Raw genomic sequence first — 27,834 nt, forward strand, 5'->3', positions numbered from 1 at the left:
TGGTCTGGCACAGGGAAGTCACTTGTAGAGCAGATTTGTCCACAATAACCCATAAATATTGGTTGTCTGCAGTGGAAGGCAGTCATATATGGTGGCGGTTGTCTGTCAACAATTGCGTTACTCTGGAGGATGTCTGTAATTTGATAAGTTGCACATGAAATGTCGATATGCTTTGAGTCATTAGAATGAAAATAACTGCAGTGTAGTTCATTAACACTGGCACTGATCAATATATTAGTAGCACTAGTTAGGTTGGAGGTGGAGACAATGGCAGGCAGCCATTGTTCACCGTATATGGTCACTGTCGCAGTAGCACCTTTAATTAAGGGAGTGGCAGACTTTGTCTCACCAGCTTCACTGACAACATCATACTTGAATTGCAATTTAGTGTGGTTTGTCTATTTGCCAGGAGGTAACAATGCCCTGGTTCAGCGGTTGTTGAAACAATGGGAGCATTGTTGACCATTCAAGAACCACAGTTGCACTGGTTATATCGTCTGTGAATCAGCAAGAACACCAAATAGATGCACAAATAAATCATCTGTAGTGATGCCAGGCGATGAAGCACCACCATGGGGCGTATTCTTCATGGCGTGAAGTTTGTATGCGTGTGATTGGCAGTGTGCTGGCACAAGTATAACTCAATATTTCGTGATGCAGTTGAAAAGAAAATAACAGGGTCACCACTGTCGGAGGTGAGGAGTGGGCATGGTAATTACAACAATAAATAATCATTCACACTTTTATTCTTGCAGCATATACACAATGCATTTAGCACAGAGTGCATACTGCAGAAAACTGATCTGATAGATACAGTTGTTCTTGCTGCGGTACGGCAGTGATATTATTGGGGGGTAGACCCAGTGGTTCTATGTCCCCACAAACTCATTCAATAGAATTTCTGGGAGTGCTTGACTAAACTCTTCTTAGTATTTCAGTGGCTTGTATGAATAATCTGCTACTTGCTTTTAAATTCACGGAAGGTAGCAAAAAAATTGTAAACTGATTCATTTAAAAAAAGGTAAAAACTGAAACAATGGCAGGGCCATGAAATAGAACAAATAAAGACAGGCTTTCCAGCAGTGTGATACTGTTAGTTCTGAGTTGGGAGTATTTTAATTATTTCTTTTTTAAATAAATGCACAAGGAAATAGGATGGAATGTAAAATTTTAATGGATGAATCACCAGCACTGGTGTAGATACTTGACTAAATGTTAAACAAGCAATAATAGATAAATGACAGCTAAATATTGTACCTGGAACACAGCAGCTCTTTTGAGATGCAAGATATTTAATTATACTAATAAGTTATTGCAGTTTCTAGGCCCTGTTTGGTTAAATTTTCAAGCTGAAGTCACACAAGAGGCCTGCAACAATTATATGAGAAACTGAGCATGTTGCATTTTCCTATTACTACTTTAAGTCGCTAATAACAAGAGATCAATTGTTACTGAAACTTTCTTATTATTGTGTTTCAGGCAATGCCCGTCTTCAGAATATCTGTCAAAAAACATCACAGCTGCCATGCAAGCCCAAACTATGTATGACATTAAGAGCAAGTATATGGATTCAACAACAAACAAGTTTACATACCACAGAAAAACCTTACTTCAGAATATCATGTCCACTGTTATCTATTGTAACACTAGTACTCACCTGACAGTGCTATGCCATTACAAAATTAGCTATCATAACGTACCACTAGGTAGCATGAATGTTGGGGTGCTGGGATCTTGTGTCAAATTTCGATGGACAGTTGTTAACAAAATCAGCTATAAAACCATAGAATAACCATAAACCATGGTAAAGGGTTTTTTCCTTTATGAAAACTATGAATCATAAAAGTGCAAAAGATCACTTTCAAACAAAAATTCACCATTAATGTATGTGGTACGAAGAAGGGATGATGCAATGGGAAGGGAAGGAAAGGAGGACAAGAGGGACACAGTGCAAGGAACACAAAATAATCTCAGCTTGACAGCCAGCAATCTCTAGCATTGGCAAACTTAAAATATGGAAGAGAGACCTGCTGTAAGTCTATTAGGTGTTGCAAAAAGACACAATAAGGTGAAAGACAAATTTCTTCTAAGTGCATAAACATGTTATTAAATTATCACAGCTGCATATGCATGAACATGTAATGTATTCCATATAATGTATATAATAGAGGGAACCATACCACGTGGGAAAAATATATCTAAAAACAAAGATGATGAGACTTACCAAACAAAAGTGCTGGCAGGTCGATAGACACACAAACAAACACAAACACACACACAAAATTCAAGCTTTCACAACAAACGGTTGCTTCATCAAGAAAGAGGGAAGGAGAGGGAAAGACGAAAGGATGTGGGTTTTAAGGGAAAGGGTAAGGAGTCATTCCAATCCCGGGAGCGGAAAGACTTACCCTAGGGGGAAAAAAGGACAGGTATACACTCACGCACACACACACATATCCATCCGCACATACACAGACACAAGCAGACATTCCATATAATGTTATTTACAATTGACGAGTAAGTCAGGATAGGGAGAAGCATGGGTGAATATGCACCGGAATGGGTAGGAGGATTGCGGAGGAGTATAGAGCACTCGGAAAAATTTGTCTTTATTGACTTCTAATGCCACTGCACTAACAAAGCCACAATACAATAAAATACCTTAAAATTTACAAAAAAGCAATGAAGAACAGCAACAGTGTTCTCCAGGCCTTAGAAGAGATCATGTACTCCAACATTAAACATAGGAAAATGACATGCATTTGAATACACCATGAATAACGTTAAAATTGCGGTACTGTATCACAAATCTAATAAGAAATCATCTATCAGTTAAATAAAAATCACTCAACCTGGTTAAAAGAACCACGTCAGTTTATTTTATAATGATTAGTTGTGGGATGCACAAGTGAGGGGAGAGGAGCATGAGAAAAAGGTGGAGTTGATTGTGCATGATTAAATGGAAAGTGACCATGTGACCATGCATGGTCAAAGGAAAATGTAAACAGAAAATAGACTTAAGCTGTGCGAGGAAGGGAGGGGGGGGGGGGGGGGGATCAGGGAGTCATATGAAACAAGGGCAGAAGGGAATAGGGAATGGTGCCTTCAGTCGATTGTGGAACCACAGAGCAAACAGACACCATTTTACTGTTCCTAGTATTGGTCATTGTGAATACCAATACTAATGGGTAAATTTATACGTCACTTTATAATGACTAGTATTGACAGTCATTAGGTGTTGGATGCAGTAATATGGTCTTTGTGAAACTGGTCTGGCATGTGGCTTTGCAATCAGGCGAAGGCTTTCTTTCTTCTCCCCATGTTTGTATATTGTTTACTTTATTGCATAATTAATGACTTGTTTTCATGGAGTATTACTAAAATGTTGCATGTGTTTACATATTCAGCCAAGCATGAGATTGTTTAGTGTTTGCATTCTTTGCAGTATTATGTAACATATGCATTGGCTACCTATACAAATTACCAGATGAAAGTGGGGTTGCTGTTAATTCGTATAATACACTGCTATAAAAATTGCAGCTGTGCATTAGGACATGTGGTCCACAGTCTTATCTTAATGTTATGGTATAATTTATGGTTCTGTACATTTCATCTCCCCAAGCCCCCATCCTCACCCCTTTATTTCTTATTAATTCTTCCCTTGCCCATGCCTGCTCACCTTTCCATTACTCATGCAAAATCTAATCCACCCCCACTCCTCACCCAAATGCACACTCTGCCTGTGTAATTAAGTCAAATCTGTCAAGGAAACAGACATGATACCATTCAACTGAGCCATGTGGTCTAACACGGAGAACAAGTTCCATTCTGTGGTGCAACAATGAGTAAGATAAGTAGAGTCTGCACTGGCCAAGGAAACAGACTGGTCTTCTGGCCACCCAGGAAAATTAAAGGAAGACAATCTGTCAAAGATACTCCAGCCTCAGATTACCAGGGATGTATAATATTCCTTGCAAGTGGGGCATGAGTTATGTAGGGCAGTCTATACAGACTGATGCTACTTGCTGTGTCGAACATTGCCATATTAAGTGCAGAAACATTAAAAACAGCAGTTTTCAAGAGAAACATTAAAAATAGCAGTTTCTGAGAACAGCCCAATGAATAACCACAAGATTGACATCTTGGATTGTCAGGTGTTCTGCCGGATATCAGCGTCGTACTTGCACGATATTTCGGTCACGTAGCTCGTAACCTTCATCAGGTGCGACCTGAGACTGCTCCTCGAGTGGAGCATTTTTATGCATCCAGTTTGCCACAACAAACCACCGGATCAGCGGCCCAGTTTCGTGACCACATGGGTACAAGTGCACCCAACATATCTTCTTCACCCAGCAACATTGTGCTAGGACAGTGCGACTGCCAACAGGTTTCACCAGTGTTTTATGGTCCTACCACAAAGGGTCATGGCCAGTGTGTGCAGAAAACTCTCGTTGTTGCCACTTTAAGCTCCAGGTATGGATTTTTTGTCCCATTACAAGCTCTCCCCAAATATAGTCAAGTGTTCAGTGTTACATCACCCGCCTAACACTCAGATACCATGCTCCAGCACCCATACTCCTCATTCCGTTTCCGCCGCAACATGGGATTTAGTTCAAGAGTGTTCCGCCCTCGCAGGCAAGATTGTGACCTGCGTCACTAACCTACTTTCAGAATATGACTCAGCAGTGCAGCTCCACCGGGAGAATGACGAGCTGAAACAATGCATTGCTCACACTTACAATGAGCTTGCTGAGGCCTGCACCTTGCTGTTGAAACTGCAATCTGCAGTTCCTTCACCAGATCGAACTTTATCACCAAGCATCAGTTTGAACACTCATCAGGTTAGTTCAAAAACATTCATTGTATGTGAAAATTCGCGTTCAGTGACCTCCACACTGTCCAAGCACCCACTACGCACAGTGCCTCGTGTTTCAAACACTGTCTCTAATAACAGTCGCTCGCACAGCACGACCACGCCCATTATGCAGGCAGCCGGCCCACTTGTTGATAAACATTCCCCCTCTCCCACGTGCCAGCCAAGCAACTCGGCGGCCATCACTGTCCCTCGCAAAATGCCAGCACCTCTCTCACCCGCACCGGTTGCCCAAGGCAAAGTTAACAACACACAGTCGCTGCACACCCCACTCCGCTCCGTGCTGCGCGTGCAGCCGACCTCTACAAACAAGCACTCGCGTATAGGCATTTGACTTTCGTGCTGCCTTTTCCCACTCGCGCTAACGGCTGTGCCCCTTCAAACCCCACTCGTCCCAAAACTCCATGGCAGAACATTACTCAGCCTCGTGTGCAGTTCTCACTCTTCTGTCACTGATGGAATGACACACAAGATAATTACCAATGCTGGCCCTCCTATTAGACACAAAGTTAGACACCTCAACCCCATTAAGTTGTGCAAGGCCTGCCAGCAAATTAATAAACTTCTGGAGGCAGGCGTCCTACAGCCATTCACCAATTCACCTCATCACCAAACACAACTGTTCTTTTCGAATGTGTGGTGATTACAGACGTTTAAATGCTCGCACTGTCATGGACAATCACCCCGTGCCAAACATAAATGATTTTACTCATATGTTATTGGGCGCCAAAATCTTCAGTGTGATTGACTGCAAACGTGCTTATCACCAGATTCCCATAGTGCCAGAAGACATTCCAAAGACTATGATCATCATGCCACTCAGTTTGTTCCAGTACAACTTCATGCCATTCGGTTTCAAGAACATGACACAAACGTGTGCAACGTTTGATTGACTCAAGCTTATGATGATCCGAGTTCTGCTTCGCATACCTGGATGACATATTCATTTTCGGCAAATTAACTGAAGACCACGAAGATCATACATCCGAGGTCCTCCAGACTTCGGCATCCAACGGTGTTGAGGTCAACAAAGAAAAATTCCAATTTCGTCAGTCTTCTGTGACATTTCTGGGTTTCACCATCTCTGCAGACAGAATACTGCCTCCCAAATCCTGTGATCAGGCTGTAACGTCATTGACACCCCTAGCTACGTACAAAGAACTCAGACGTTTCCTAGGTACTATAAATTACTACTGCTGTCATCTACCTTCTGCCGCCACTGTGCAGGCCCCGCTGATGGACTCGCTCTCTGACAAACAAACTTCAGGCGTTAAACTAGTCCGTTGGACTGAACCCATGCTAGAGGCTTTCAGGGCTCTTAAAACAGCTTTATCTAACACACTTGTACTCGCCCATCCTGATCCGTCTGCTGATTTGTTCATCACTACGGACACCAGCGATGTTGCGGTCGGGGCAGTATTACAACAGATCAAAGGTGACACAGTTTCACCACTTCATTTCATCTCCACAAAACTGTCTATAGCACAGAAGAAATATTCTGGTTTTGATAGAGAGCTTCTGGCAGTGTACGAGGCTGTCAAACATTTCCACACTGTCATCGAGGTCCATCCTTTCTTCATTCTGCTAGACAAGCTCAAGTATTGTGGCATGAGTGGGACAGTGCACAAATGGTTTCATTTGTACCTAACTGGAAGAGTGCAGAAAGTTGAAATAAGAAGTTCTCGTAACATGCAAAGATCAGCACATTCCTCAAACTGGGGGACTATCAAGAATGGGGTTCCACAAGGGTCAGTCTTGGGTCCTTTGTTGTTCTTATTATATATTAATGACTTGCCATTCTATATTCATGAAGAGGCAAAGTTAGTTCTCTTCGCTGATGATACAAGTATAGTAATCACACCTGAGAAACAAGAATTAACTGATGAAATTGCCAATACTGTCTTTCAGAAAATTACTAAGTGGTTCCTTGTAAACGGACTCTCTCTGAATTTTGATAAGGCACAGTACATACAGTTCCGTACAGTGAATGGTATGACGCCATTAATAAATATAGACCTTAATCAGAAGCATATAGCTAAGGTAGAATATTCCAAATTTTTAGGTATGTCCATTGATGAGAGATTAAATTGGAACAAACACATTGATGATCTGCTGAAACGTTTGAGTTCAGCTACTTATGCAATAAGGGTCATTGCAAATTTTGGTGATAAACATCTTAGTAAATTAGCTTACTACGCCTATTTTCACTCATTGCTTTCATATGGCATAATATTTTGGGGTAATTCATCACTGAGGAATAAAGTATTTATTGCACAAAAGCGTGTAATCAGAATAATAGCTGGAGTCCACCCAAGATCTTCCTGCAGACATTTATTTAAGGATCTAGGGATATTCACAGTAGCTTCTCAGTATATATACTCTCTTATGAAATTTGTTATTAACAACCAAATCCAATTCAAAAGTAATAGCAGTGTGCATAACTACAATACTAGGAGAAAGGACGATCTTCACTATTCAAGATTAAATCTAACTTTGGCACAGAAAGGGGTGAATTATACTGGCACTAAAGTCTTTGGTCACTTACCAAATAGTATCAAAAGTCTGACAGATAACCAACAAGTATTTAAGAAGAAATTAAAAGAATTTCTGAATGACAACTCCTTCTACTCCATAGAGGAATTTTTAGATATAAATTAAGGAAAAAAAAAAATATATTAAAAAATAAAAAAATAAAATAAAAAATAAAAATAAAAAATAAAGAAAAACAAAAAAAACACAAAAAAATAAAGTTGTTATATTAACTTAAGTATGTTGTTAAATTAACCTAATTATGTCATGCATTGGAAAATTCGACTCGTTCCACATCATTACGAAATATCGTATTCATGATCCATGGAACTAGTATTAATCTAATCTAATCTAATCTAATCTAATCTAATCATTCTTACTGATCACAAACCACTGGCAGACGACTTCTGCAACCTGCCGGAGGATCCACCCGTCCCCGACATTTCCGCCACTTCAACCTGGTCTCTCAGTTTACTACAGACATACGCTACATCAAAGGCACAGAGAACATCCTTGCTGGTTTCCTCTCGCGGATCAATGCCGTTTCAAGTATCGTCGATTTGTCCAACCTCACTGCTCTACAAGCTTCAAACAAGGACACTTAGGGTCTGCTCACAGACCCCTGTCTTCGCTCGTGTTTACCAAGGCTAAGTTCCCTGGCATTTTGGACGAAGTGAGGTGCGACTCTTTTATGGGCAGACTGCGGCCTTTGCTCACACCCACGCTGCGCCAACAGGTTTTTGACGCCTTGCACAGTCTCGCCCACCCCAGCGTCCAAGCCACCACTCGCCTCATCACAGAGTGTTTTGTGTGGAAAGATGTGAAATGGCACTGTCAAACATGGGCACACAGCTGCATTTCCTGTCAGTGAAACAAAATAGGATGTCACACCTCTTCACCACTCGGCAAGTTTGACATCCCTAAGGGACGTTTCCGTCATGTACGTATCAACCTTATCGGTCCCCGGCCTCCGTCAGAGGGCCACACGTATATCCTGTCCACAATAGACCGATTGCCTTGTTGGGTGGAAGCTGTCCACTTACCCAACATCACAGCGAAAACTGTGGCCAAGGGATTCATTTCTTCTTGGACCACTAGGTTCGGCTGTCCGTCCACCGTCACAACCGACCATGGTCGACAGTTCAGATCTGTGCTTTTTACGATTCCCTGTAATCTTTGCAGTATTAAAAAGATCCATACGACAGCCTACCACCCGCAAAGCAAAGGGTTGGTGGAACGATGGCACTGCACGCTTAAAACTGCACTCAGGTGCCATGCCTGTCTCTGGTCCGAGACACTTCCTTGGGTGTTGCTGGGCCTAGATTAGATTAGATTAGATTAATACTAGTTCCATGGATCATGAATACGATATTTCGTAATGATGTGGAAAGAGTCGAATTTTCCAATGCATGACATAATTAGGTTAATTTAACAACATACTTAAGTTAATATAACAACTTTATTTTTTGTGTTTTTTTGTTTTTCTTTATTTTTTATTTTTATTTTTTTATTTTATTTTTTTATTTTTTTAATATATATATATTTTTTTTCTTAATTTATATCTAAAAATTCCTCTATGGAATAGGAGTTGTCATTCAGAAATTCTTTTAATTTCTTCTTAAGTACTTGTTGGTTATCTGTCAGACTTTTGATACTATTTGGTAAGTGACCAAAGACTTTAGTGCCAGTATAATTCACCCCTTTCCGTGCCAAAGTTAGATTTAATCTTGAATAGTGAAGATCATCCTTTCTCCTAGTATTGTAGTTATGCACACTGCTATTACATTTGAATTGGGTTTGGTTGTTAATAACAAATTTCATAAGAGTGTATATATACTGAGAAGCTACTGTGAATATCCCTAGATCCTTAAATAAATGTCTGCAGGATGATCTTGGGGGGACTCCAGCTATTATTCTGATTACACGCTTTTGTGCAATAAATACTTTATTCCTTAGTGATGAATTACCCCAAAATATGATGCCATATGAAAGCAATGAGTGAAAATAGGCGTAGTAAGCTAATTTACTAAGGTGTTAATCACCAAAATTTGCAATGACCCTTATTGCATAAGTAGCTGAACTCAAACGTTTCAGCAGATCATCAATGTGTTTCTTCCAATTTAATCTCTCATCAATGGACACACCTAAAAATTTGGAATATTCTACCTTAGCTATATGCTTCTGATTAAGGTCTATATTTATTAACGGCGTCATACCATTCACTGTACGGAACTGTATGTACTGTGCCTTATCAAAATTCAGTGAGAGTCCCTTTACAAGGAACCACTTAGTAATTTTCTGAAAGACAGTATTGACAATTTCATCAGTTAATTCTTGTTTCTCAGGTGTGATTACTATACTTGTATCATCATCAAAGAGAACTAACTTTACCTCTTCATGAATATAGAATGGCAAGTCTTTAATATATATTAAGAACAACAAAGGACCCAAGACTGACCCTTGTGGAACCCCATTCTTGATAGTTCCCCAGTTTGAGGAATGTGCTGATCTTTGCATGTTACGAGAACTACTTATTTCAACTTTCTGCACTCTTCCAGTTAGGTACGAATTAAACCATTTGTGCACTGTCCCACTCATGCCACAATACTTGAGCTTGTCTAGCAGAATTTCATGATTTACACAATCAAAAGCCTTTGAGAGATCACAAAAAATCCCAATGGGTGGTGTTCGGTTATTCAGATCATTCAAAATTTGACTGGTGAAAGCATATATGGCATTTTCTGTTGAAAAACCTTTCTGGAAACCAAACTGACTTTTGTTAGTACTTCATTTTTACAGATATGTGAAGCTACTCTTGAATACATTACTTTCTCAAAAATTTTGGATAAAGCTGTTAAAAGGGAGATTGGACGGTAATTGTTGACATCAGATCTATCCCCCTTTTTATGCAAAGGTATAACAATAGCATATTTCAGTCTATCAGGGAAAATGCCCTGTTTCAGAGAGCTATTACACAGGTGGCTGAGAATCTTACTTATCTGTTGAGAACAAGCTTTTAGTATTTTGCTGGAAATGCCATCAATTCCATGTGAGTTTTTGCTTTTAAGCAAGTTTATTATTTTCCTAATTTCAGAGGGAGAAGTGGGTGAGATTTCAATTGTATCAAATTGCATAGGTATGGCCTCTTCCATTAACAGCCTAGCATCTTCTAATGAACACCTGGATCCTACTATATCCACAACATTTAGAAAATGATTATTCAAAATATTTTCAACTTCTGACTTTTTGTTCGTAAAGTTTTCATTCAATTTGATAGTAATACTGTCTTCCTGTGCTCTTGGTTGACCTGTTTCTCTTTTAATAATATTCCAAATTGTTTTAATTTTATTATCAGAGTTGCTGATTTCAGACATGATACACATACTCCTGGATGTTTTGATAACTTTTCTTAATATAACACAGTAGTTTTTATAATTTTTGATAGTTTCTGGGTCACTACTTTTTCTTGCTGTCAGATACATTTCCCTTTTCCGGTTACAAGATATTTTTATACCCTTAGTAAGCCATGGTTTGTTACAAGGTTTCTTACGAGTATATTTAACTATTTTCTTGGGGAAGCAGTTTTCAAATGCATTTACAAAAATGTCATGAAATAAATTATATTTTAAATTGGCATCAGGTTCACGGTACACCTCATCCCAGTCTAACTGCTGTAGGCTTTCCCTGAAATTTGCAATTGTTAAATCGTTGACTGAACGTACTACTTTGGAGGACTGTTTAGTATTGCTGAATGGAGCTATGTCATGTATTATAACTAGCTGTGCACCATGATCAGAAAGACCATTCTCAACAGGCTGAGCATTTATCTGGTTGAACTTATCTTGGTCTATAAAGAAGTTATCTATCAGTGAGCTGCTATCCTTTACCACCCGAGTAGGAAAATCAATAACGGGTGTCAAATTGAAAGAACCGAGTAATAGTTCAAGGTCATTTTTCCTATTACCCTCTTTCAGAGAATCTACATTGAAGTCCCCACAAATAATAATTTGCTTCCCCCTGTCTGACAGATAGCACAACAAGGAGTCCAATTTTTTCAGAAATAGATGAAAATTTCCTGATGGGGACCTATATACAGTTACAATTATAAATGTGCCTTTATTTAATTTAAGCTCACAGGCACATGCTTCTATATGTTTCTCTACACAAAACTTTTTTGTTTCTATACTTTTTGCACAATGATAACTTTTGACATATATGGCAACTCCTCCTTTCTCCATATTTTCTCTCATTACATGTGCAGAGAGCTTATATCCACTTACATTTACCTTATCCATATCAGTAACAATGTGATGCTCAGACAGGCATAGTATATCTATTTCATTCTCAGCTTCTAAATCTTCTAAACAAACCAGAAGCTCATCTACTTTATTCTTTAAACTCCCAATATTTTGATGAAATATACTTACATTATTTTTAATTATACTTTTATGAGAACCTTTCCTTATTCTAACATTTGCAGTACTCTCCTGTCTGAGTTTCTCATTGTGCTTAGGCCTAGTTCCTATACCAGTGGTCACATGGTGTTCAGAGAGGCAGATTATGTCAACTGGGTTGGGTGACTTTAATTCATCAATGCAATTACCTAGGACTGAGATACAACTTGGTGGAGATAAAATTTCTGGTGATTGTTGAAAATTTATAATTGATAGCTGTGATTGGTGATCAAATGTGCTAAAATTGTGCTGTTTAATTTCTTTCCTAAACTGAAGATTTGTTTCAATCCTGACCTCTCGTAGATCTTGACATCTTTCTGTCTTACCTATCCTAAAAAAGGTGCTGCTCCAACACCTGTAACCACTGGTATTTTACCATTCATGGCAGTGCCTCCCCCCCTTAAATTTCCTGCTATTACCCCAGCCAGTTTCCCCTTCCCTTTCCTGTTGAGATGTAGGCCGTGCCTGGTATAGTCCCACCTACTGAGATAATCAACAGGAACCACACCAATATGAGTCCCCGCACCCGACCCAAGCAGCTGTTCCAACTCAAAATTAACTCTCCCAACAGAAGAGTTCAAATGAAGCCGGTCATGGCGTCTCAGGACAGATACAAATTCAACATTGGTGTGTCTCGATGCCGACGCAATCTTTACCAGGTCACACTCTATACTGTACCCAGGATCTCTGTCGATGCTGTTCCCTGGCCCTCCCACAATAACCACGGTGTCTTCCCTGGTAAATCCTTTACAGAGTGAACCTAAATCCTCTGTCACCTGATCCAGACTAGCACTTGGTTTGAAAAAATTTGTGACCTGGTATTCTGGTCCTAATTCCTCCTGCAGAAGTTGGCCTACACCTCTGGCATGAGAACTGCTTAACAACAAAACTTTCTTCCTTTTCAATGACTTTCCTATATTCTTTTTCAATTTCCTATTGAAAGTTTGTCATGTCCTGTCTACACCTACCTCTGCTTGAGGCTCATCAGTTTCTAACTGAAGCAACAGGTCAAACTTATTTTTGACATTCACCACAAAACTGTCAGACTTAGTTCTAGGCCTGTTCCTTCTGCTACCGGTTGCCACTTCCCACCTCTCTTTGCCCTTCTCCCTCCTTAAGCTGTCCAGATCTTCCCTAGCCTGATCTAGCTCAGCCTGAAGGGCAGCAATTTTCCCCTCCTGTTCCACTACATTCTATATTTAAACCAGATTTACATGGGACGATTTCCAAATTCATTTCGGCAAAAACCCGGTTTTATCTAGGGAACTAATTCTCCCCCAAGATCCTGGAGATTCCCCCTCCTTCCCAGACTTGATTGGAAGGGTGCTTGCACACTTTAGAAACACCTGTCAGCCATTCCCCACCTGACACTTATGTGCCGACCGCACTCAGCTCTTTCTCACACGTCACGCTCAGGCATGATTCTGTCAGACAACCCTTACAACCTCCTTATCTCAGCCCCTTCGAAGTACTCTGGAGGGGCGAGATGATGTTCGACATGATGATAAAAGATTGTCCGCAAACCGTTTCTCTACATAGGCTCAAGCCTGCCTTCGTAGACTCTCACACCTCTCTGCCATTCCAGTCGGACTGCCTGAGCACATGTTCTCTTGACGAACCCGCTAACAAGTCTGTTCAACCTACGGTTGGGTTTTCTCGATCCAACCGTTCACCACCGCAGTTCGTGGGTTCCTCAGAAATGTCATCATCATCCCTATTCACAGGTTTTGAAGACGTTTCTGGTACTAGACACCTTGACACACCGTCCTTCATTTTGCACTGCAACATAACACCCAACTGCATCGACGACGTGTCGATTATGGTTTTAGATAATTGTGTGCTTGTACTGCTCACCGACAGCACAGACCCGACCCCCACCAAGGAACTCATTGTCAAGATAGGGCACAGCTTGTCCCTCCCACAAGAGTATGACCCGTCATGTATTTGAGGTATCATTTCTTCGGGCGGCTCAGTAAGCATTCGGGGAAGGCACACTCACACACCGCCTCCTCTTCCATACCGCTACTCCTGAGTTGGCCAACACATCATTCTACCCGCTGATTTTCGGATTACGAGTTGGACCGGCAGCCACCCATTGCACCTTCGCACACCGAGCCGACGGAGATGGAGCTTCCGGTCGTGCACCTGCCATCTCGCACCACTCACGCCAACGCTAACACTCACACAACCCCCCCTTCAGGGCTCTTAGGCCGTACTGTGGTGGTGGGGTAGGGGGGGGGGCAGTGTGGCGTTGATAGCTCACATCAACCACACAAATTACAATCTTTGGAACATTAATTACACTGATGAGCTGCCATGTTTAATTCAGTCTGCCTTTGTACTTCATGCAGTGTTCAAGTGTATCAGTCTTTATGGTAAAACCTATGTGTATATAGAAAACTTGGGAACTGTTTACTACATATATTATGATCCGTATCCAGAATCCCATGTACTCTAGCAGTACTTAAGCTCTATGCACAGAGTCCTTTACAGATAACCATACTTTTCCTAAACTCTCCCAAAGAACCAAAGGTGACCATTAATGCCTTATGTACTACAACTCTTACATGCCTGTTGCATTTTATATTGCTTTGCTACATTATGCCTAGATATTTAAACAACATAACTGTAGCTCTGTATTTAGAACATTATACAACTGTTTTTCTTATTCATCTGCATTACATTTTTTTTCACTTTAGATCTAGCTGCCATTCATTACACCAACTAGAAACTTTGTCTAAGTCATCCTGTATCCTCCTGAGGTCACTCAACGAAGACATCTTCCTGTACACCACAGCATCATCAACAAACAGCTGCCGATTCCTGCTCACCATGTCTGCCAGATTATTTATATATACAGAGAATAATACCAGTTCTATCACACTTCCCTGAGGCACTCCTGATGATACCCCTGTCTCTGATGAATACTTGCCATCATGGACAATTTACTGGGTTCTATTACTTAAAAAGTCTTCAAACCACTCACATATCTGCATACCTATTCTGTATGGATTTCACCATCCAATATGAGTGATGGTGCTGCTAGCTGTGCTGGACAGCAATACAACTGTAGACTATGGATACAGAGAACATCACCTTAGCATACACCATCTCCATGACGTCATCAAGATGTAATTTAGCCAATCAGATGGTGTCCACTGGGCATACATGCATGAGCCGCACCAGTTTTATGATGGTCAGACTTAGTCCCTGCTGATGGTGATGGAGGCTGTTATGAAAAGTTTGGGATTTTATACAGATTTGACATGGCAAGTTAGCAGACCTTTTTATTCATGTGAATAAAATTATTGTGTATAACTGATAGCTTGTGGAACTCAGAGAATGTGAAATAAAGGTTGTGGTAACAGACAGACCTGTGGCATTGCCTAATATTTTGTTTGCACCATATTTAAGTGCTCTTTCCCATATTTAATGCATTTTTCATAATAAAAACGAGAACAACTGGGTCATACACAAAAACATATAATAGACAATGAACAAGCATCCGACGTGTGTTTTTATGCATATTACATACATATATCATAGACAAACTGCAAAAATATCAGGGACATTCCATTATGCAACTTTTACTCATATTCGATGTGGTTTTCTGCATTTGATACTACTGGTATGGATGCAAAGACAAATTTGTAGTTAAGTATTGCAAGCGTCTGAGTGGTAATTACATTAATAAAATGCACTTAATATATTGAAAAACATTTAAAGATATTGTGCTGAAGGTGCAATATTATGTGTTATGCTATAAATGACTGTCATCCAACTAATAATTCGCAATCAATTGGTTCCAATTGATCACATACACTTTAATCTGTAACTCTGACTACACTATGGATTAGTACGTCACCATAATTGAGATTATTTGCATTTGAACATTTAATTCTCATAACAGAAGCTTGATTCAAGCAATCTATATTGACTTAACGTTCCAAAATGACAGCTGTGGATGGGTCTGTATAAAGGCTTTGGTCAGCAAGTGAATGACGTCACTTATGTCAATAGAGCTGCTTAAAGTTCTAGTCACCAGGCAACGGTGTCATGCTTTCGTCCTTTTTGATGACATCATGAAGCAATTCCTCAGGGCCTGCGAGGCGCACATATAACCTATAGTCCCATCTCAACCTTATCTTTAGTTTATCATTTCTACCTATTGAATGTCGGTATTCCTTTGTGAATATCATGACTAAGATTAGCAACATTACTGCCACTACTATTACTACACCTGCTACTATAATATAAAATACCACTGTGCCATTTTTACAGTCAGAGAGTTGCCATCTCTTCTCGCTTAGACAGCATGCATGTGCTGTGTAGTTAGTAAGTCAGAACCATGTATTCATACCTCAATATTTATTTCCTAAATGCAGTTCACAATACAACTACACAATAACAACAGCTAACAGCCATGTTTTTCCATTGTTGCCAACATACTTCTGGAAGCCATTCACATGAAGTATAGTAGAATTAAGCTGCTTGATGGTTTACATTAACTTAATTTATAATAGTTTTAAGTCAAATGAGTTTTTGCATTGTATAATAAATTACATGCTGAAGCAATCATATTTCATTCCTTTATTCTTTCTTCAACTCATTGTGCCATTTTAACAAAATAAAATAAATGCAATTTTTACAAAATTTAAAATGACTGCAAACTGATGTGTAAAATGTCTCATCTTAAAGAAATTTTGTGGTGATTCCAAAACTGGTGTTAGATTTTGCAAGTCTGTAATATTTTTGAAGTTATAAATAATTTAATATTATGATTAATATTTTAATAATATTAAATCAGCTGACTCACTTGGGTTACTGTTGTATGTGTAGAACATGGTCTTTTGTCCTCTAGTGGCAGTTGAATGAACATTACTTTTGAAAATATGTGTAACTGAATTTCAATAGTGCATCACAGCTCCTTTTGTCACTAAACACAAACAAAAACTCCAGTCATGGACTAGGCCTGCTCCAACTGCTACCTATGAGATTATATGAAGAACGATCTATGATAGTGGGGCATGTTGTGACATAGCAAGATGGAATCATTTCATCTATTATGTTTCTGCATTTTTAAAAAGGATAGACTGCTACTCATCATATAGAGGAGGTCATGAGTCACAGACAGGGACAGTGAAAAGACAACTAAACACGAGAGCTTTTGATCAAAAAGTCTTCTAAAGTAGGCAACACATACACATTCTGAAGTAGACAACACATACACATTCATGCAAGCACAATTCACACACACACACATGACCATTGTCTCTGGCTGTTGAGGCCCGACTGCAAGCAACTGAACATGATAGGAGAAGCAGTCTGAGTGGTGGAGGGTGAGGATTTGGCTGGGGGCGGGAGGGAGGGGGAGGGAAATAGGGTAGGATTGGGAGTCAGTAAAGTGTTGTTTTCAGGAGCATGAAGGAACATGGTGGGGACAGGGTAAAGGAGCTAGGTGCAGTCAGGATGTTAGATGGGGAGGGGGCAGGGTGGGGGAGGGGGGGGGGGGGGCAGAAAATGGGATAAGTAGAGGAAAAGACTGTGGGTGCATTTGTGGAATAGAAGGCTGTGCAGTGCTGGAGTGAGAGCAGGGGAGGGCAAGGATTAACGAAAATGGAGGCCAGGGGGGTTACGAGAACTTTTGTCAGTTCCTGTCCTTCACTCACTTATCCCCTTTCCTGCTACCACTCCAGCACTACACAGCCTTCTATTCCACGAATGCAGCCCCAGTCATTCTCTCTACTCCTCTACTTCTCTCCTTTTAGCAGCCCCTGCCCCACTCACCCCTCCCCCTGTCCTGTGCAGTCTAACATCCCCACTTGCACCTAGCAATTGTACTCTGTCCCTACTACATCCATTCATTTAATACATTCATGTATTCCACATCCATTGGCAATGTGCACATTTCGTAGTTTTGACTGGTTGCACATCAAATGTTTATCTTAAATATGATAAAACAAAAAAATGAAACTGTTTAGCTAAGCAAGTCTCTCGGCGTGTCTAAAATAAAAAGTGTAACATTCAAGATACAGGTGAGGTTAATGAGACAGATGTCAAAATAATCAATCTACAATGTTATGTGCAACATTTGTGCATGAAATATGCCTTATTTTCACCAAACACAGAATATTATGAATCTGATATGTTGCTTTTTCCCAGGAAAAGGAAACTGAAAACAACTGCTAAGTCTTGGGGTAGATCGGAAACAGTGCTATTTACAATACTAGTATTAATAATTATTTTTGCCTAGAAGCATATGGTCCACCAACTACACAAACAAGAAGAGTGTCCTGATCAATTTTATGAAAAGCCTTACTGGATGGTTTGTGCGTAGAGTTGGCATATCGGTACCTTGCATCATATGACAAGAAAAAGGCAGCAAGAACCAAAAATCGAATAAAAATATTTGTGTGCAGTTTTGCAATTTTATGTCCTCAGTTGTCATCTGTTTGAGGATTTGCTTACCTCTGAATGCAGGCCATATTGCCATGTCATTATTCCAAAGTGTGGTGGTTCAATATTAAGAGCTTTTTAAGAGATTTCTTTGGATTTATATCAGTAATAAGTACATCCAGGCAAGGTATTAATGAAACATACTGAAAGATGTTTGAGTGCTTTTGTAGCAGTCATTACAAATAGCCTCATCAGCCTTTGCCACTGAATGTCATACACCAGAGCTAACAATGAATAGACACACACACACACACACACACACACACACACACACACACACACACGTTTCCCTCCCCCCCGCCCCCCTCCCCCCATTACCTGTCTGAAAACTTAGAAAACTTAGCAACACTTACAGTTTTGTTTATGTGTTTATTGACCACTCAAATGTAAGGTAAATTGTTACCTCTACTCCTTTCCTTATTTGTATTCCTTCAAGAACTTTCCTTTACCATTTTTGTAACTGTTATTTCAGCTTGGAAAGTTCCAGTGTTTATTTGTTTGTGAAATCATTTTTGATATCAGTCATGAGAACCACTTAATCATAAATCACACAATTGAAATATAATATGAGGCAGAGAGATAGATTTAACATCACTTATTTTGTAAATAAGACTTAAAATAAGCCTCATCAACTAGTGTTTCTGAACAGTAAATAGGTTTCTGGATTAATATCCACATCTGTCTCCAGATTTTATTTTTGTCTTTGTAGTACACAAAATCATAATTAAGAGGCTCTCTTCCAAATTGCATTATCTGCAGCAGGGATGTTTTAAATCCTTGCTACAGATGTTATTGTAAATGGCATACAGTTGCAATGCACATATCAGAAATTGAACATCGTCACAAAATGTAGAATGATTTCTATTTTCTCTACTTCTTGATAACTGAGAAAAGATAGCAGTAAGAGACTAGTCACAACATCTATTTTCAGAATAATGGAAAGAACTACCTTTCACATCAGTTTACTGTCATAACTCTTGTTATGAGTGCCTGTCTGTGGTACCACAGGAGAACATTGGACCATAAAGAGCAAAAAGAGATCATCATGAAAATCTGTAAAGTGATGGCAGTTCCTGTGTTATCCTACAGAAACAAAAGCTGGGTCAAAGAAACAACAGAGATGAGGTTCCTAAGGAAAACAAAGGGCTGCACAAGAAGAGACATGATTAGAAACAATGATTTTAGAACACAATTAAATATTTTCAACACGAATGAAAAAATTCAAAAATATTGTGAAGTTTGGAAGCAACACCTCAAGAAAATGCCAAGAAAATTGGGAAAAGAGACATTGGAAGACCTCAAAGAAGATGGGAATGGTTTTATTTGTTTCTGGGTCTGGAACAGGTAATGGACTAATCCTTGAAAGGAAAATGATGATGATGATGATGACAGTGAACTGTTGTTATAAATACAGGACTCTTCCTTTGAAATTTGACATTTCACATGATACAAGATAGTTATATTTGGATATGTTGTTTCAAATTAAGATTGGTGTTTCAAAAATTGAACAAATATACTTAAAGTAGCCAAAGTGATCAATAAATTACTGACCAAAACTAAAGACAATTTTAGTCACGGACTTCAAATATCTCTCCATCCAAGAAAGTGTAAGAAAATCCAAGCAGCCTTTCATGATTGTGGAAGTGTGAAATTCAGCATCAACCCACATATAAGTGAATAATAATTTCTTATTTTACTCCAATCCATTTTTTTGTAGAAGCATAAGTTTTTCTTATTTTAACCCTGTTCACATAAATAATGAACAAAGATTTTACAGTAAAAAAATAATGCATACTTTTTAATTCTAAATCACAGAAATATCATCTGGAAGGCAGTTAGGTTTGGTACATTTGTTGTAGTGTTGTTATGATACCTGAAATGTACTGGTGTTACTACCTAGGACCAGCAATGAAATTTTATTTACAGAGTAGTATTCAATGTTGTTATAGCTTTTTACACTGTTCTTTACAAATAATTAATGATTAAAGCAATGGCTTTTAATGAATAAATAATTCTCAGATCTGTCAACTGTATTTAACATCGGTATCTGCAAAAGTAACTATACTCTTTCTCTTCTGAGAAGGTCTTCTATTTATTCCTACATCCTCTGAAAAACCATCAAATCCTGCATTCACATGACCTTCATTAGCAATTTCTGTGTGTGCTGGTGATGTCAAATGAGGATAGGTTGTCGACATCTTGTTATTTCCAGCCAGTGCCTTAGAATTTCGCCTTTCTATAGTTGTCCTTCTGTGCATGTTCATTAAGTGTGATGCTGTTCTCTTCCTGAGACTATAACGGTGACTGAAATGGTCAATACCTGTCAAAGGAACAGAAATAATACAAATTTAATTCAACTGTAATGATCAATTAGCTAAAAATATTTAACTGTGTAAGCTCATTGCAGTGTAAATTTGCAAAGTGTGACAGTAAGTTATTTACCACGCTCTCCATCATTCATAAATTGTTGTATGCTGACTTTGAAATTATCAGCTAAATTTACACTCTTAGGTGCTTGTGGAGAAGGCATCAAACACGTCAATTTTCTCTGTGATGGTTTCCTTTTATCTTGTTCTTCATCAGCTTCCGGTGGCATCTGTTGCATATGTGAAACTACAGCTATGATCTCTTTCCTAAGGGCTTCTTCATCTTCTTGATCATTATCCTGTAAACAAATTCACAAACATGTTCTTATTACAGCAAAATCTATGATGAGAAGTAATTATGACTTAATTTTGGCATGGCTTCTGTTGTGTGCTAGACAGTAACAACTATAAGTCAAGCTGGTTTGCTACAGAAGTCTCTGCCAAATTGCATAGAGCAATTATAGAGAAGAACAGGTACATTGAGGTAGGAAAAATGATATAAGAAATAACACCAACTAACTGAAACAGTAGTAGCTAATATAGCTTGGATGACACATGAATGAAATAATTTAAACCATGGTGCAGATGGAAACCCAGAACTAAGCAAAGAAAGGAAAGCAGAAAGGTCAAAAAATGGGTCAAATGGCTCTGAGCACTATGGGACTCAACATCACTGGTCATCAGTCCCCTAGAACTTAGAACTACTTAAACCTAACTAACCAAAGGACATCACACACATCCATGCCCGAGGCAGGATTCGAACCTGCGACCGTAGCAGTCATGCGGTTCCAGACTGACGCGCCGAGAACCGCACGGCCACACCGGCCGGCTGCAGAAAGATGGAAGGAGTATATAGAGGGTCTATACAAGGGTGATGTCCTTGACGACAATATTATGGAAATGGAAGAGGATGTAGATGAAGATGAAATGGGAAATACGATACTGCGTGAAGAGTTTGACAGAGCACTGAAAGACTTGAGTCGAAACAAGGCCCCGGGAGTAGACAACATTCCATCAGAACTACTGACGGCCTTGGGAGAGCCAGTCCTGATAAAACTCTACCATCTGGAGAGCAAGATGTATGAGACAGGCAAAATACCCTCAGACTTCAAGAAGAATATAATAATTCGAATCCCAAAGAAAGCAGGTGTTGACTGATGTAGATTAGGAAATGAGACACTTAAAGTAGTAAAAGAATTTTGCTATTTGGGGAGCAAAATAACTGATGATGGTCGAAGTAGAGAAGATATAAAATGTAGACTGGCAATGGCAAGGAAAGCGTTTCTGAAGACAAGAAATTTGTTAACATCTAGTATAGATTTAAGTGTCAGGAAGTCTTTTCTGAAAGTATTTGTATGGAGTGTAGCCATGTATGGAAGTGAAACATGGACGATAAATAGTTTGGACAAGAAGAGAATAGAAGCTTTCGAAATGTGGTGCTACAGAAGAATGCTGAAGATTAGATGGGTAGATCACATAACTAATGATGAAGTATTGAATAGAATTGGGGAGAAGAGGAGTATGCGGCACAACTTGACAAAAAGAAGGGATCGGTTGGTAGGACATGTTCTGAGGCATCAAGGAATCACTAGTTTAGTATTGGAGGGCAGCGTGGAGGGTAAAAATCGTAGAGGGAGACCAAGAAATGAATACACTAAGCAGATTCAGAAGGATGTGGGTTGCAGTAAGTGCTGGGAGATGAAGAGGCTTGCACAGGATAGGGTAGCATGGAGAGCTGCATCGAACCAGTCTCAGGACTGAAGACCACAACAACATGGAGGGTGGAAAATCATATGTTTAATATGTTATTTAAATCTAGTGGTGAAAGAAAATAAAAAATATTTTATCCAAGGGCATCATTGCCAGAATTATTTTCCCCAAATACCCCTTTTTGTATTATTAGTTCTGGTTCTCACTCTTGTAAAATTACTTACTGTCCTCTAAAGACTGTGATCACTCATTTCATATTTTTTATTCTTTGACCTTCAAGATGTTTTTTAAAATTTCACAGGATCATGGTACAAGAACTCTGTTCTGATTCTCTGTTCCTAATTTTAGTTTGTTTTATCTGGTGATTCTACACTTTGAGAAGGAAGTAACACATTTATTTTGTAGCCGAGTTTGAAAAGATATTTGTTTCCCCTTGTATCTCTACACTAACCCTCGAGTGGGTGCACCATTTTTCGTAACATGAGTGGGTGCTTGGTGGACTCTGTACAGATGTAAACAATAGTCATCTATATCTTACCAAGATAAACATGTAGGAGCAAAATCACAGTTTAATCTTAGTTTAATTGAACAGTGATAAAATAAACTTATGTTATATGAGATAGATCACTGTTTCATTAATCAATAATAAAATAAACTTTCATCAGATCACTCTGTTGTCATGTACAAGTGTTACTCCACACTAATGATCCACCCAAAGCATCAAACAGCACAGTTGCATCAGATCCCTTCCAAGTACTTATTTGGTGACTACTTAACTCGTAGATAGGTGCTTCATCTGGAATTGTGCTGTAGTTCAGAATCTGGGTCACTTTCGTGCACTGGTCATAAATTTTTTCTCACCTAGCTCACTGTTTATTGTATAGTTCTGCTGCTCACTTGGAGGTATGACAACACAACTTATAATAAGCTGAAACAGTAATGATGGAGTAGGTATGGGCTCTGAAAAACTACAACGGAATGATACAAGACAATGTTTTTTTTTGTGATCGGTGCACTTTATACATAGGTACGCCCTTTTGAGGGTTAATTAAATAACATATGCTTTCTTCAAGATGGACTCTACACAACTCCTATCACTCTCAAAACATTCTGCACCATGTTGTTGTTGTTGTGGTCTTCAGTCCTGAGACTGGTTTGATGCAGCTCTCCATGCTACCCTATCCTGCGCAACCTTCTTCATCTCCCAGTACTTACTGCAACCCACATCCTTCTGAATCTGCTTAGTGTATTCATCTCTTGGTCTCCCTCTATGATTTTTACCCTCCACGCTATCCTCCACTGCTAAATTTGCGATCCCTTGATGCCTCAGAACATGTCCTACTAACTGGTCCCTTTGTTTTGTCAAGTTGTGCCACAAACTCCTCTTCTCCCCAATTCCATTCAATACTTCATCATTAGTTATGTGATCTACCCATCTAATCTTCAGCATTCTTCTGTAGCACCACATTTCGTAAGCTTCTACGAGGGTTGTTTTTTAAGTAAGGGCCGTTTTTATTTTTTTAAAAAGATACAAATACTGTTGCAAAAAAACTTTCATTTTCTGATTCTACACACTTTTACCTATTTTTCTACATAGTTGCCTTGTTTATTTAAGTACTTGTCATACCGTACAACTAAGTTTTTAATTCCCGCTTCAAAGAATTCGGCCGCTTGCTCCAACAGCCAAGAGTTCACGGCCGCTTTCACTTCATCGTCGTCATTGAAGCACTGCCCGCCAAGATGGTGTTTCAGGTACCGGAAAAGGTGAAAATCGCTAGGAGCAAGGTCGGGTCTGTATGGTGCATGGTCGAAAACTTCCCAGCCAAAAGAATCAATCAAATCCCAAGTCTTTTGAGAGGTGTGAGGCCTAGCGTTATCGTGCAGGAGCAAAACTCCTTTTGTCAGCATGCCGCGCCTTTTGTTTTGAATTGCTCTGCGGAGCTTCTTTAGAGTTGCACACTAGGCATCTGAATTGATTGTTGTTCCTCGTGGCATAAAGTCCACTGGCAAAACACCGTGCTGGTCCCAGAACACAGTTGCCATAATATTGCGCTTTGACAGTGTCTGTTTGGCTTTGACCTTGATGGGTGAGGTTGTGTGTCGCCATTCCATCGATTGTTGCTTGCTTTCGGGAGTGATATGGGATACCCATGTTTCATCTCCAGTGACAATTTGACTCAACATGTCATCCCCTTCTTCCTCGTAACGAATCAAAAAGTCCAATGAAGTGGCAAATCTCTTCCCTTTGTGATCCTCTGTGAGGAGTCTGGGTACCCACCGAGAACACAGTTTCTTAAAGTTTAGGTTTTCAGACACAATTTTGTACAAAACCAATCTTGAAACTTGTGGAAATCCCAAAGAAAGAGTGGAAATTGTGAATCTTCTGTCCTCACGAATCTTTGTTTCGACTGCAGCCACCAAATCATCAGTGATCACAGAGGGCCGGCCTGAGCGTTCTTCGTCATGGAGGTTTTGACGGCCATTTTTAAACTCTCTAACCCATTGACGCACTTTACCTTCACTCATTGCATTCAAGCCATAAACTTCTGTTAACTGACGATGAATTTCTGCAAATGATAGGCCTCTCGCGGTCAAAAAACTTATCACTGACCATATCTCACATGCAGCGGGCGATTCAATAATCGTAAACATTATAAAGTAGCACAGCGATGCATACACGTCAGCTACAGAGCTGCAACTTGCATCAGTGTGAACGGGAAGGCTGCCGGCAAGTGGCGCGGTGGCTTGTTGTGGCGTCCGCGCGAACTACGGGACTATACGCACGAACAGCCCTTACTTAAAAAACAACCCTCGTATTCTCTTCTTGTCCATACATGGTACACTCCATACAAATACTTTCAGAAAAGACTCCCTGACACTTAAATCTGTACTAGATGTTAACAAATTTCTTGTCTTCAGAAACGCTTTCCTTGCCATTGCCAGTCTACATTTTATATCTTCTCTACATCGACCATCATCAGTTATTTTGCTCCCCAAATAGCAAAATTCTTTTACTACTTTAAGTGTCTCATTTCCTAATCTAATTCCCTCAGCATCACCCGACTTAATTCAACTACATTCCATTATCCTGGTTTTGCTTTTGTTGATGTTCATCTTATATCCTCCTTTCAAGACACTCTCCATTCCATTCAACTGCTCTTCCAAGTCCTTTGCTGTCTCTGATAGAATTACAATGTCATCGGTGAACCTCAAAGATTTTATTTCTTCTCCATGGATTTTAATACCTACTCCGAATTTTTCTTTTGTTTCCTTTACTGCTTGCTCAATATACAGATTGAATAACATCAGGGAGAGGCTACAACCCTGTCTCACTCCTTTCCCAACCACGGCTTCCCTTTCATGTCCCTCGACTCTTATAACTGCCATCTGGTTTCTGTACAAATTTGTAAATAGCCTTTCGCTCCCTGTATTTTACCCCTGCCACCTTTAGAATTTGAAAGAGAGTATTCCAGTAAACATTGTCAAAAGCTTTCTCTAAGTCTACAAATGCTAAAAACGTAGGTTTGCCTTTCCTTAATCTTTCTTCTAAGATAAGTCGTAAGGTCAGTATTGCCTCACGTGTTCCAATATTTGTACGGAATCCAAACTGATCTTCCCCGAGGTCGGCTTCTACCAGTTTTTCCATTCGTCTGTAAAGAATTTGCATTAGTATTTTGCAGCTGTGACTTATTAAACTGATAGTTCGGTAATTTTCACATTTGTCAACACCTGCTTTCTTTGGGACTGGAATTATTATATTCTTCTTGAAGTCTGAGGGTATTTTGCCTGTCTCATACATCTTGCTCTCCAGATGGTAGAGTTTTGACAGGACTGGCTCTCCCAAGGCCATCAGTAGTTCTAATGGAATGTTGTCTACTCCCGGGGCCTTGTTTCGACTCAGGTCTTTCAGTGCTCTGTCAAACTCTTCACGCAGTATCATATCTCCCATTTCATCTTCATCTACATCCTCTTCCATTTCCATAATATTGTCGTCAAGTACATCGCCCTTGTATAGACCCTCTATATACTCCTTCCACCTTTCTGCTTTCCCTTCTTTGCTTAGAACTGGGTTTCCATCTGAGCTCTTGATATTCATACAAGTGGTTCTCTTATCTCCAAAGGTCTCTTTAATTTTCCTGTAAGCAGTATCTATCATACCCCTTTTGAGATAAGCCTCTACATCCTTACATTAGCCCTCCCTGCTTAGCCATTTTGCACTTCCTGTCGATCTCATTTTGAGACGTCTATATTCCTTTTTACCTGCTTCATTTACTCCATTTTGATATTTTCTCCTTTCGTCAATTAAGTTCAATATTTCTTCTGTTACCCAAGGAGTTCTACTAGCCCTCGTCTTTTTACCTACTTGATCCTCTGCTGCCTTCACTATTTCATCCCTCAGTGCTACCCATTCTTCTTCTACTATACTTCCTTCCCCCATTCCTGTCAATTGTTCCCTTATGCTCTCCCTGAAACTCTCTACAACCTTTGGTTCTTTCAGTTTATCCAGGTCCCATCTCCTTAAATTCCCACCTTTTTGCATTTTCTTCAGTTTTAATCTACAGTTCATAACCAATAGATTGTGGTCAGAGTCCACATCTGCTCCTGGAAACGTCTTACAATTTAAAATCTGGTTCCTAAATCTATGTCTTACCATTATATAATCTATCTGATACCTTCTAGTATCTCCAGGATTCTTCAATGTATACAACCTTCTTTCATGATTCTTGAACCAAGTGTTAGCTATGATTAAGTTATGCTCTGTGCAAAACTCTACCAGGTGGCTTCCTCTTTCATTTCTTAGCCCCAATCCATATTCACCTACTATGTTTCCTTTTCTCCCTTTTCCTACTCTCAAATTCCAGTCACCCATGACTATTAAATTTTCGTCTCCCTTCACTACCTGAATAATTTCTTTTACCTCATCATACATTTCTTCAATTTCTTCATCATCTGCAGAGCTAGTTGGCATATAAACTTGTACTACTGTAGTAGGCGTGGGCTTCGTGTCTATCTTGGCTTCTCCCTTCCCGAGCACGGGGTCCCGGGTTCGATTCCCGGCGGGGTCAGGAATTTTCACCTGCCTCGAGATGACTGGGTGTTTGTGTTGTCCTCATCATTTCATCATCATCCAGGAAAGTGGCGAAATTGGGCTGAGCAAAGGTTGGGAAATTGTACGGGCGCTGATAACCGCGCCGTTGAGCGCCCTACAAACCGAACATCATCATCATCATCATCTATCTTTGCCACAATAATGCGTTCACTATGCTGTTTGTAGTAGCTTACCCGCACTCCTATTTTTTTTATTCATTATTAAACCTATTCCTGCATTACCCCTATTTGATTTTGTGTTTATAAACTTGTATTCACCTGACCCAAAGTCTTGTTCCTCCTGCCACCGAACTTCACTAATTCCTACTATATCTAACTTTAACCTATCCATTTCCCT

The 27,834-nt window shown here is 39.6% G+C and overlaps 1 protein-coding gene across 1 annotated transcript in view; it reads right to left on the reverse strand.

Moving 5' to 3' along the window:
* Nucleotides 1–18,643: 18,643 nt before the first annotated feature.
* LOC124615848 (chitin synthase chs-2-like) overlaps nucleotides 18,644–27,834 on the reverse strand; it is a 231,621-nt gene continuing 222,430 nt past the window's right edge. The window contains exons 21-22 of the mRNA XM_047144001.1: nucleotides 20,755–20,977; nucleotides 18,644–20,632 (exon numbers count right to left, since the gene is read on the reverse strand). Of these exons, the coding sequence (XP_046999957.1) occupies nucleotides 20,337–20,632; nucleotides 20,755–20,977 (519 nt within the window). The 3' untranslated portion in view covers nucleotides 18,644–20,336. The remainder of the gene's footprint in view (nucleotides 20,633–20,754; nucleotides 20,978–27,834) is intronic.

This window comes from Schistocerca americana, chromosome 5 (assembly GCF_021461395.2).
Source record: "Schistocerca americana isolate TAMUIC-IGC-003095 chromosome 5, iqSchAmer2.1, whole genome shotgun sequence".
In the NCBI taxonomy this organism is placed as follows: domain Eukaryota; kingdom Metazoa; phylum Arthropoda; class Insecta; order Orthoptera; family Acrididae; genus Schistocerca; species Schistocerca americana.